Raw genomic sequence first — 12,655 nt, 5'->3', positions numbered from 1 at the left:
AGTTATTGTATTGTTCATCTCTGTCTGTTTGTTCTTTAATTCTTCTAGATCTTTGTTAAACATTTCTTGCCTCTTCTCCATCTTTGCCTCCATTCTTTTTCCGAGGTCCTGGATCATCTTCACTATCATTATTCTGAATTCTTTTTCTGGAAGATTGCCTATCTCCATTTCATTTAGTTGTTTTTCTGGGGTTTTATCTTGTTCCTTCATCTGGTACATAGCCCTCTGCCTTTTCATTTTGTCTATCTTTCTGTGAATGTGGTTTTTGTTCCACAGGCTGCAGGGCTGTAGTTCTTCTTGCTTCTGCTGTCTGCCCTCTGGTGGATGAGGCTATCTAAGAGGCTTGTGGAAGTTTCCTGATGGGAGGGACTGATGGAGGGTAGAGCTGGCTGTTGCCCTGGTGGGCAGAACTCAGTAAAACTTTAATCCACTTGTCTACTGATGGGTGGGGCTGGGTTCCCTCCCTGCTGGTTGTTTGGCCTGAGGCAACTCAATACTGGAGCCTACCTGGGCTCTTTGGTGGGGCTAATGGTGGACTCTGGGAGGGCTCACACCAAGGAGTACTTCCCAGAACTTCTGCTGCCAGTGTCCTTGTCCCTTGGTGAGCCACAGCTGCCTCCCGCCTCTGCAGGAGACCCTCCAACACAAGCAGGTAGGTCTGGTTCAGTCTCCTATGGCGTCACTGCTCATTCCCCTGGGTCCCAATGTGCACACTACTTTGTGTGTGCCCTCCAAGAGTGGAGTCTCCGTTTCCCCCAGTCCTGCCGAAGTCCTACAATCAAATCCCGCTAGCCTTCCAAGTCTGATTCTCTAGGAATTCCTCCTCCCATTGCCAAGCCCCCAGGTTGGGAAGCCTGACGTGTGGCTCAGAACCTTCACTCCAGTGGGTGGACTTCTGTGGTATAAGTGTTCTCCAGTCTGTGAGTCACCCACCCAGCAGTTATGGGGTTTGATTTTATTGTGATAGCGCCCCTCCTACCGTCTCACTGTGGCTTCTCCTTTGTCTTTGCATGTGGGGTATCTTTTTTGGTGAGTTACAGTGTTTTCCTGTCGATGATTGTTCAGCAGTTAGTTGTGATTCCGGTATTCTAGAAAGAGGGAGTGAGAGCATGTCCTTCTACTCCGCCATCTTGAACCAATCTTCCCTAAGTCATTCTTATGTATTCATTTCAGCAAAGAACCTTTCCTTGGCCATATCTTATTTAATTAGTTTTACTGGACCTAAATAAACTGTACTTCTTCATATATGGTCCTTACTGTCCATTAGACAATAAGTTCAGTAAGATGAGGGTCTTTGTTTTTCTTGCTCTCTTTGTGTCCACAGTGCTGGAACATATGGACAGTAAATATTTGTTGAATGAATGAATGGATAATTCAGACTCTTTATTACTCCGTTACTATTTCCTCTGTTTGTTTCAATTAGTGCAACCTGACCTGCTTGTAGTACAACCTAGTGGGAGTGAGGGACCAAAAGCCTTTCAAGACCCATGCAGTTTTCTAACCCTGCAGAGCACTTGGTTGGCCATGGTTTCCATTAAGTTTCCACCTACTGCCAGATACTCAAGTACACTTCACTTTTCCTCCTTTCTCTAACTAGCCCTTGCTGCCAGCCTACCTTTAGTATTTGGTTTAAGAACACTGACTACACAGAGACTAATTACCATGCAAGGACCACCTCCGTACTTAGGATGCCCCTTATTTTAAACTGATCAGATGTGACAGATAAGAAATTGGCAGAGGGCAATGGAAATCATGCTAACGATTTTCATAAGCCTGCTGCCTTTGGCCCATCTCCCAACCACACAATTGGTGAACTCAAGGCATATTTTCCTAGTTTCATAAGGGAAAGCAGTAAGCACATTTTTCGAATTTTTAAAATTCTAGATCATGTAAAGCAAAGATCTTATTTTCAGTCATAAACATGTCCACTACTTCTGCTTACTGCAAAGACAAGCTAGTATGTAGACATGAGACACAGTAAAGAAGCAGTTCCCCTTTCTGCCAGAGAATAAATTTGAGACACTTCTCTGAAAATCAATAACCATGCAGTCTGGGTCTGCTGTCCACCGCACAGGAGCAGTGTGATTATCTAATGATGCCAGTGGAAGTTTCTGAAAATCTAAGGTTAAAATTCTACATAAACACTAACATTACTTCCTGGTTTTATAAATTCAAGAAAAAAAATTAAGCATTTTCTCCTTATATATCTTTCTCATCTATCTTTAAAGGAAGCATTACATTTTGAAAATCTCCTGTCTTAGATTTTATAGACAGAGATACTCTAGGTAATTATCCTCAACCCTGGTTACTGTTTCAGAACTGTGAAATTTTAAAGAAAATGTTTAATTCATCTTAAATTCATCTCCCCTTTAGGGAGACGTTATCAACAAATGCCAACTGATAGGCAGGAAATCAGTTTTATTTCAACCAGCGGGCCCGTGACTCCAGGTTGTACATTCCACTCTCTGGATGGTTTGGCAACGCCAGCCTGAGCAGGGAGGTAAAGATAGGTGAAGCTGCACTGGAGCCAACAACCTCCTTCAGCACCATTACAAAGACAGGATTTTATTCACTTCCCTCCAGGCGCTCTCCAACAATGTCACTGCCATCAGCCCCACCAGGGAAAGTGACGGTCGCAGCTTACCTTGCGGAGACTGACACCAGCCCCCAGCATCTTGTCCACAGTTGGCCTTGGCAGAGAGAGGTTGTGATGCAGGAATCCAGAGAAGGTTTCATTGTCTACCAGGAAGTCCCGAAACTTCAAGCCTGCTGGAGAAATAGCGTTTTATTTTCATTTCATAAGTAACTCAAAAAATAAATAAATAAATAAATAAATAAATAAAAAGCATGACGGAGCAAACTATCATAATATTGACTGCCTCGTTTTAAACCGATTGATAACCACAGGCCTCTGGCTTAAGCACACAGAGAAACAAAGTTCAGGGAGCTTCGCCTTAACAGCAGAGACAAGAAAAGACTGCTTTCTGAAGCTGTGGAGTGCGGCACTGCTGTACGTACACACACACACACACACACACACACACACACAGCTTTTCCTTGCTTTTCAAAGAAAAAATCAACCCACCTGAGATTTGTGACCCTGACCCCACAGCTCCCGTCTCCCCAGTGCCATCTCAGACAGCTAAACTTGGAGATATTTAAAGCCTTTATTCCCACAAGCCTCAGGGCCTGGTTTCCTCTTGATGCAGAGCACTGGTTCTCAAACTGGAGCGGGCATTAGAATCACCTGCAGGACTTGTGGAAACAGACTGCTGGTCCCCTACCCCCAGAGTTTCTGATTCATCGGCCTGGGATGAGGCCGGAGAATCTGCATTTCTAACAAGCTGCCAGGCAGTGCTGCTGCGGCTGGTCTGGGGCCCACCCTTTGAGAACCAAGGATGTAGAGCATTATGCATATCAAAGAGCTTTCACAGGCTTGGTCTCATTTCAGTTCTAAACGTGGAACACGTGATACAGAGCTCCAACACCCAGGTCTGCCGTGCTTTAAGAAAACACATATGCATACATTTAAAAAAATCAATGCTACCAAATGATTGGATTGCTGCAGTGTGTCATACAGAATCTCTTTAAATAATTAGCCCTTCAGGTACATTTAGAAAAGATTCCAATCCAGTGCAGTGAAGCAGAAAAAGCACTAGCCAGAAATCCAATTTTAGTCCCCAGAGTTGGAGGCTGTGCCTAGTGGCATCACTTGGGTATTTCATATCTTTCTGAATTTCAGCTTCTTCATCCCAAAACATGAGGTTTCTGGCCAGATGCTTGGCAGGCCCTCCCCCTTACTGAAATGCTCTCATTTTCCCTGCCATATTTCATTTAAGTGTCCACTTCTCCTTCTGCCCCTCCCTCTTAATAACCCAACTTCTTTCAATAAAGAGAAAACCAGCTCGTCATGACCTCATGACCAGGCAGACATCACTGAGAGACTAGCCCACAGGCCCAGGAACGAACCCACCTCTCGGGGGCAAACCTAGCAAACCTAAATCACTTAACTGATGAGAAACAGATGTTTGACCTGAAAATGGGGCTGTGAGGTGAGGCTTAAAGAGGACAGGAATTAATCCTGGGAGCTATGGGGGTGATGTGCAGAGATAAAGTAGAAGGAGGGCTCAAAATCCAACCAGACTCTCATCAGTGCTTCCTGATCCAGACATGTTCTGCTAAAGCAAACTTTAATAATACAGAGTTATAGAAGGGATACACTAAGCATGATTCGCGTCTCTAGAGAAATGATTCTCTGGCTACACCTTATTTGACTAACTCCTAGTTATTCCTCAGGACACATTCAAGAAGCTGGTCCTGGCCCAGTCAGTACCCCTTCCGAGAACAGGTGCTCCTGCAGGCTGACCCCTGCCTGGTGCTCCCTAACACATATGATGCTGCGTTCTCACCATCGTGTTCGCTTCTATAGCTGCCAAACCTCAGAGCATCTTAGACTCACTTAGGGACATGCTAAAATGCAGTTTCTTGGGCCCAATTCCCAGAGATTCTGAAATAGTGGCTCTAGAGTGGGGCCTAAGAATCTACATTTTAATAAGCATCTCTTGTATTTCTAATGCAGGGGGTCTGGGGACCATCCTTTTAGGAATGTTGCTTTATTTGCATATTCTCTCCACCGGACTATGCCTCTGGGACACAGACTATGTCTTTTATCCTTGTATCCCGATGTCCAGATCAAGCAGAGAATTACTGATCAGTGAATGATGGCTGGATAATAAATACTAGGAGATGGGATCAGGGCTGGGAAGATTCCGGAAGTATCCAAGCAACATCACAGGAGGTTTCCTTTCAGCTGTATAGGCCCGAGAAGGGCCCAGAGGTATTAGGATGATCCCCAGGCTGCACCCCAACAGTAAGCAGGACTCCTGGTCACTAGAACTATATTCCCAGAGACGCAAAGTGACATCCTGAGTGTCCCAGTAGCCCTAAGGTATCCCTAAGGTAAATGGGAAGAAGGTAGGAAAGCTAGTGGCTTCAAATGAGGTCTGGCATGGAAAGCCTGACACTAACCACTGTGGAACAATGGGGGTCAGAAAACCTGGGCTCTGTATCCATTTATTTGCCAGATTACTTCACCTAGCTATGTCTCCACTGCCTCACCTGTAAAGTGAGGGATGAAGAAACCTCTCTGAGCTCTGGACAGAACAGAATATTCACATGGGCTGAGCCTCAGTGACCAGGCGGGTCACACACCCCTCCTGAGAGTGAAAAGCCAGAGCAGCACTCGACACTGGGCTGAGCCAACTCCAGAATAGCCTCCTCCCTCCGGAGCAGGGCTGCTGAAGGGTGGGAGGCCGACCCCGCTGCACTTGCGATGGCTCTAGGTCACGAGCAACACTCTTGAGACCGGGGAGCATGCGCAGAGCATTTACAAGATGTTTCTGGTAAGTCAACTGGCTCTGCGGATGAGAACAGCTGGATGTGATCAAACTCCAACTGCCTCTCAGTGAATCCTCCGAATAAGAAGAACCGAGAGGCTGATTAAACAGTCAACAACCTTTGGCAGTGCATGTGCACGTGGTGGGGAGGCCGCCATGCGGCAAGGCAGCAGGGAGGGCCAAAGATCCCTGGCTACGAAGAACTTGAATTCTGGTCACATGGATACCACACATGTGGACGCAGAGTCACACACCACCACCACCAAGCTGCAGCCAGTGTGCGCGCAGGAAAGCAGCGTTGTGGGGTGCACTGGTTCTCAACCTTGGCTCCCGGGAGACGCGATCAGAACTTCTGGGGCTGAGACCCAGGCATCAGAATTTTCTAACACTCCCCAGGGTGATTCCAGCCAAGTTTGGGAAACAATAGTGCAGTGAAAAGATCAGGGGTGTGGGACCAGAATAACCTAACTTTGATGCTGGACTCTGCTGTTTATGAACTGTGTGGCTTTGAGAAGTTCATTTTGCCTTCCTGAGCCCAAGATTTCTTACCTAAGAGGTAAGGGTAACAGTACCCACTTTTCGAAGGTATGAGGATTAGAGATATTTACATGTAATGTATGAATAGTGAGCAACGGGCTTATTGTAGGTGCTCAAAAAATGATAATAATTTTGTGATTATTGAGAAGGGTTTATTTCACTCACCTTTACTAGTGTACCACCATGAAGTGTAGAGAAAAGGTAAGGACACAGGCACTGCCCTCAAGGAACTTCCAAGGATGATAAGGGAGATGAAGAGGCAAATCAACAGAGAAAGCAGAAGGGATGAGAGAGCCAGAGGAAGGCAGCTCATGGAAGCATTTGACCCAGATGAGGCTTATTATCTGCAAGTGTTTCAAGGGGGTAGTCAGGCTGAAGCCAAATTCTGGAAAAGGACAGAGAGCCAGAAGTCTCCAGAGGCTGTGTCTGGTGAGGAGAGGGTAAGGAAGGCCTCCCGTGATGGCAGGGACCAGGACACCCTGTAGTCATAGTGCTGTGTACACCAGGTTCTCAATGTTTCTGAATGAATAAATAAATGTACAAGCAGATAAACATAGAGGAGGTTCCTCAAAACCTAAGATTTGGGGAGTAGGATGGGAGAAGGAAGAGGACAAGGTACAGTATGAGGCCAGAGTTGGGTGGCTTTGTACCTCTGGTCTCAGTTTTCTCCATTTTATTGTTGGCAGGAAAATGAGTGGAGAGGCCAAGAATATCGAGAAAGACTGATGTCTGAAATGGCCCTTCTCCTCTTGGCCTAGCTAACTCCTACCCTTCTTTATGACTTGGGCCATAAGTCATCTCCTCCAGGAAGCCTGCCCTGATGTTCCGCCCTCAAGCTGGGTCAGGTGGCCATCCTCTGTGCCCTAACAGCCTCCTAAGTGTGCTTCCCTCAAGCTGCAGTTGTCTGAGACCACATCTTTTTCCCCAGAAGAACAGAAGTGCCTGAGGGCCAGGACTTTGGAACTCGAAAGCACAGCAGTGCCTGGCACAGAGGAGGTACCCCGGCAATGGTGGATGATGGAGGAATGGATGAACACAAATAAGTGAATCAAGTAATGAACTGAGGTGATCTGCTGTGGGTAGGGAAGGGTGAAACAGGACCTGAGTGTGAAACAAACCAGGTCAAGGTAGCGCTAGAGTTTCTCTAAGCCCCCTCAGCTGCGTCAGCCCAGGTCAGGAAGACAGTCAGGTGAGTGGGAGCTGGAAGCAGAGTGTTGGAAGTGTCAATAACAGGATAAATGGGGATGACAGCAGCATCTACGTCACTGCACTGAGCTGGGGGTTAAATGAGAAAATGCACCTGAAGTCCCAGCACAATGCCTGAAACCAAGAAAAGTTCTCAATAAGGACGGCTAATACCATCATCACTTTCAGGAAAGACACCTCATTAGCTTCATTGCTAGTTTGATCCTAAAGCATATGCTTTCAGAATAGATAAGAACACAGAAGTGACTTTGCCAACTAAGTCAATACTGAATTTATGATCTAAGGTATATGCACGTGTGTGTGTGTATGTGTGTGTTATGTATTTGCCTGGCTGAGCTCCTGAGTCAGACAGAACTATTGAATTCTTTCTGCTGACACTGTCTATAAGGTGAAGAAAAGGTTGAAGCTAACCGATTTGCCTATTCAAAGCTTTAGAAAAGAATAAATAAATCTAGCATTTTGCAGAGAATCAATGGAAATGATCGCCTCTACAGGATCACTGCAAGGATGGGCACAGATGGAAGATGACCAGTAAGAAAAACCAGTCATTGGAAACAAGACAGAGAACACAATGGAAGAGACAGTCACTTACTTGGCCATTTAACTTTACCCACGTGAGCTGACACGACCTTGATTTTCTTATCTGTAATGTGTAAGTTGTAGAAGATGATCTCAGAGATCTTCTTAAAGTTGGAACTGAAAGGTACACTTGGGGTAAAACCAAATCAGCACTGGACATGGCATCAGAAAATCTGAATTCAGGTCCCAGTTCAGCTGTTTCCTCACTGTGTAATCATGAACCTCACTTTTCTGAATCTCTCTGGGCCTCAGTTTCCTTAGATGTAAGAAGGGTTAATAATATTCACAGCTTGTTGTGAACACCAAGATCAAGAAAGTGAAAGTACTCTTCTGGAGGGAAAGGGCCTCAAGAGTTTACAAGGGTAACTGAGAGGATATAAATGCTGTCACAGAATATGGTCATCAGGGAGCTCGACAGGTCACTAAACTAAACATGAGTCCTTGCTGCCTGCAGAGAAGACCAAAAGTCACCGTCCAGCAAAAGGCGCCTAGAGCTTTCCTGCTGCCGTCTCTCTGATATGGACCAAAATACTTGAGGAGCCAGCGGCGGCCTGTCCTTTTCCAGAGAGCTTTGCTTTGGGTGCAGGGAGGCAGGGCAAAGAAGAGGAAAAAAAAAACAACAATTCAGAAGTTTGCAGTCTAAAGAACAAAACCAGTGAAGTGTGTGTTTGTGGGCTGAGGACAAACAGGACAGAATCCTCAGTTCCTTGCCAGCCCTCTGGGCCAGGCAGGCTAAGGAAACGCTTCCACAAGAGCAGAGAGAGGGGTGTGGAGGGGAGGGGCACTGCACCAGGGGGTACCTTCATGGCCACGCAGTGTTCCTTCTGCTCCTTCCCAGCCTGCCTGCGTGCCGCGGAGAAGGAGGGGAGCAGGGAAGAGGGAGGGCAGCAGCCCCGGAAGGTGGAGGAGGGAAGCCCTCAGCAGAGCTGGCGGCGGGGTTACTCTCGGTCAGTGCCCTCCAGTGCCCAGCTCCGGTTTCAAGATCGCTGTAGTCTCTTTTGTTCAACATGAAAAGAAACCACAGGATCAGCTGCTTGAGAAGTGGGTGGAGGAGGCAAATGAAAAAAAAAAAAAAAAAAGAAGTCGAGAAAGAGATCACATCAGCTTCCCAGGCCCAAATACTCTTCTTAAAAGGACCCCAGGAGGGTCTCCCAGCCCTGACCCTGTCGCAGGGGCAATGGCCTGGAGGGGCCACGGCCAGATTCTCGCTCCTGGCTTGACTCAGCCTAAGCCGGGCCTTCTGGACAAGACTGCGAAACATTTCTCTGCCAGAAAAGGGCTGGGAACAAACATACTCAGGTGTCTTCTGGGGTATTTTTTGTTGTTTTGGTTTGTTTTCCTGATGCTAGGGCTCCACTTTCTTCTTCAGGGATAGCTCCCGCCTGCTTCACTGAGACGGCTGGGCCCTCCCCGGGAAAACCAGGGCTTCTCTGGGAAGTTCAGGGCTCTGGAGAAGGGGGTAAGGCAGGATACCCTGGCTGCTCCCTGGGCTGACTCCTTAGGGCCCGTGAGAGGAGGCCGGGAGCCTGGGGTACACACAGCCTCTGGACCTCCCTGCTGGTCATCTGGGCCCAGGGTCCCCTACCCAGGAGAACTTTCCTCCTCTACAGTGAGGGCTTGCTGACGGACACCAAGACACCCCTGAAAGATCCCAGGTTCTGGAGTCTGGCTAACCTGGTTCATATCTCAGTTCCAGAATTTTCCAGTTATGTGGCCTTGGAGAAGTCACTTAGACTCTCTGAACCTGCATTTTTCTATAAATGGAGATCGGCCATACTAGGGGGTGGGTTACGTAAACACTAACGACACTGAGTGAATACTGACTCACACACACTGCAAGAGAAAATACAAGCTGAAAAATTAAACAAGTTCAAAACAAATGTTGATAAAGTCTTGGATGACACTTATGTGAAGGGTTCCACAGAGAAACCAGAATATTTAGGGTCACGCTTCCTGAACCCTTTGTGGCAAGTCCCGGGGAAGCCAGAGTCTTCTCCTGAGACCGATGGGAGCATCACAGCTTCCGGAACCACATTTTCCTTATTCTACATAGAATGGAACTTGCATAAGTTCAACAAACTTCTAAATGGCTACCAAACCCAAAACGCTAGAGCTATGGTTCCAAGTAGCAATATTTCTTGGCGCTCCTTGAAGGCAGGAGCCTGTAATAAAAGAGATGCTGTATAAAGACAGGATCCCTGCCCTTGCCTTCCAAGAGAAGGTGGACAGAGGGTCAGGTGAGCAGAGCCGTGAGCCTCCAGCCCACTCTGCCACTCTAGAATCAGTCAACATTGAAATCAGGGGATGGGAAGAGACATGACACATCTTTCCCAGATCCATCTGCTAAGGTAACAGCATACCTGTGTCTTACTGAGAAGTGGGCAAGGTGGGAGAGGTGGTCAGGAGCCCCTGGAATGAGGACTAACGTCAGCTGATAAGAAGCTGAATGGTAACCAGGCCCCCAAAGAGCCAATGGAGACTGTGGCCCCAGAGGGAGAGGTGACCTGTTCACACTGGCCAGGAGCTCTGCTAATGCAATGCAGGTGGTGGACACAGTCGGGCTGGCTTGGGAAGCCCAGAAGGAAAAGAAAGATAACACTGGGGAGGGAGCATTGGCCCCAGTGAGTTTGGCACCTAAAGAGAAAAGAGGAAGAGGCAAGGAGACATCATTAGACAAAGCAAGAAAACAGCTGGGAGAACGCTACATGGAGACCCCTTTGTGAAGGCCAGAAAGGTGGAGAGGTGAGGGAGGGTGCCCAGAAGAGGCAAGGAACAGAGAGAAGGTGAGATCAAAATAAGAGGAAACAGAGTCTAGAAACAGGAAAGACCACATCAAACAGGGCATACAGAAAAAGAGCTGGGAAAAAAGAAGGGAGTTGGAGGCATTCAGTTCTTGCTGACGAGCTGGTCTCTGACTGAAAAATGAGACCAGAGGCTCCTAACACAACAAGTTAGGGATTAGAATCAGCATGCAGGGCCCTGAGAAGCCCAGGAACATGGGAAAGGAAGGGAAGATGAATTTATCAATTAGGGGCTGAGAAGGGGTTCTTTCCAGGGTTGCACTAAGGAAGAATTGTTCATATATATAAGGTATAAATTACTTCAGTTTTTCTTACTTTTAAAATTAATAAAACGTATATTAAGGGACATGGTAGTGCTTTGTCGGCAGAGGAAGGGGATTAACATGTACCGAGCATCAGATACATTATATGTATTATTTTCTTTCTTTCTTTCTTTCTTTTTTAATACACAGCCATTGTATTTTATGTGGCCGTGCCGTGTGGCATGTGGGATCTTAGTTCCGCGACCAGGGATCGAACCCATGACCCCTGCATTGGGTGCCCAGAGTCTTAACCACTGGACTGCCAGGGAAGTCCCTATATTATTTTCTACAATCCTTAAAACAAGCTTATGAGAAAGGTATTATTTTTCCCATTTTGCAAATGAGGAAACAGACCCAGAGATGTTAATATCCTGCTCAAGGTCACAGAGCAAGCAAGTGGTAAATCTGAACCCAATCAGCTCCGGCTTACAAAGTTTTGGCTCTTTTCGCTATATAGGAATTAAATGAACCATTTTATTCTTTTAAAATGCTTCATAATGATTTTGGCATCAAAAGCTGGTGATACCACGCATGCGTCCTGGTACTGGAATAAGGCGAAGTGGCAGCATGGGATGGTGCAAAGATGCTGAGCCTTGAGGTCAGACAGACCCTGATTAAATTCACAGCCTTACTCTGTGACCTTGGACAAAAGATGTAACCCTGTGAGCCTCAGTTTCCTCATCAATAAAATGGGGATGATTACACCAAGCTGGTGCTGTTGTAAGACTTGAATGTCACAACATATTTAAATGTAAAACGGCATCACAACCTGGTATAGCTTAGTCTGTTGGACAAAGTGTCACTCTAAGATTGCCTTTCTGTGCCTCAATGCAACAGCGATGAGAGGGCTAGAAATGCGAAGATTTTAAGGAGAAACAAACTGGACTTCCAAACTGCTCTTTGCCACCCACAAGGTAAATAAATCTCATACTGGAAAAGCACGAGACATGAAACACTGCTGTTGAGGTTAACAACCCAAACTCTTTAAAGGCAGCCTGATATTATGTGGCACATGCCTTCCTGGAATCAAGTACAACTGTGTTTTCTATTCTTGTCTGGGTAAAGCTGACCTTTGATTTGCTTTAGTTCAAGCAATACTTCAACACAGCAGTACAGCACTGAATCCCCCTGATGGCAGACCAAGCTGGGGGCAAGCCCTACCCTGGATGGAAACCAACAGCCTAGGCTTTGAGACGCTGCCTGGTTTTGACAGGTCTGGGAAACTTTCAAACTATGAAACTCTAAGGTTTCAAATTAGAACTTTTGATAAGTGCATACGGACATGAATTGCAATCATCCAAAGATTTCAAGGAATTTCCAGTTTGATGACATAATGTTGACACATAGGTCAACTGATCTCCCAAGATGACCCACAGGGGCCCCACAAGGACAGAAAACAAAGTTCGAGGTTGCAGCCTCAACTTCAGCAGCTGCCCAAATGGAAGGAAGGGGTTTAGGCAGGGAAGAAGTGGCTGTGAGTCACAGGATGTTCTTTGTACACGGGCTTTGGGGAACGTTCCGCCCATGTCTGTTACCACGAAGCCGGGAAGTAGAGGAAGCCTGGCATTTCCCTCGGAAGCCCTCTTGTCTCTGCTCTGATCCCAATCCATCCATGCCCAGTGTCTTGTGATCTGGGAACTTTTCTGGCTACCCTGGGCTGCTCTCTTGAGGCTGTAATAACATACTAGCAGAGCATGGAAGTCTGAAGTTCTAGTCCTATTCCTCCCCTTTGCCAGCTGTGCTTCCTTAGGCAAGTTACTTAGCCTCTCTGAACTTCAGCTCCTTCGTGTGCACAAAAAGGAACAAAATTCCCTACCTCACATGATGGTCCTGC

The 12,655-nt window shown here is 46.7% G+C and overlaps 1 protein-coding gene across 5 annotated transcripts in view; it reads right to left on the bottom strand.

The window, feature by feature from the left end:
* ABCA1 (ATP binding cassette subfamily A member 1) overlaps window positions 1-12,655 on the bottom strand; it is a 135,001-nt gene that overhangs the window by 78,473 nt on the left and 43,873 nt on the right. For 3 of the 5 annotated variants that reach the window (XM_061200161.1, XM_061200160.1, XM_061200165.1), the window contains exon 6: window positions 2,645-2,769. In XM_061200161.1, coding sequence (XP_061056144.1) covers window positions 2,645-2,769 — 125 coding nt within the window. Of the gene's footprint in view, window positions 1-979; window positions 1,083-2,644; window positions 2,770-12,655 lie in introns of those variants that run through there. The other 2 variants (XM_061200162.1, XM_061200163.1) reach the window with 2 other exon arrangements.

Source organism: Eubalaena glacialis, chromosome 9, assembly GCF_028564815.1.
Source record: "Eubalaena glacialis isolate mEubGla1 chromosome 9, mEubGla1.1.hap2.+ XY, whole genome shotgun sequence".
Classification (NCBI taxonomy): domain Eukaryota; kingdom Metazoa; phylum Chordata; class Mammalia; order Artiodactyla; family Balaenidae; genus Eubalaena; species Eubalaena glacialis.
This window is presented reverse-complemented; position numbering and strand designations above follow the sequence as displayed.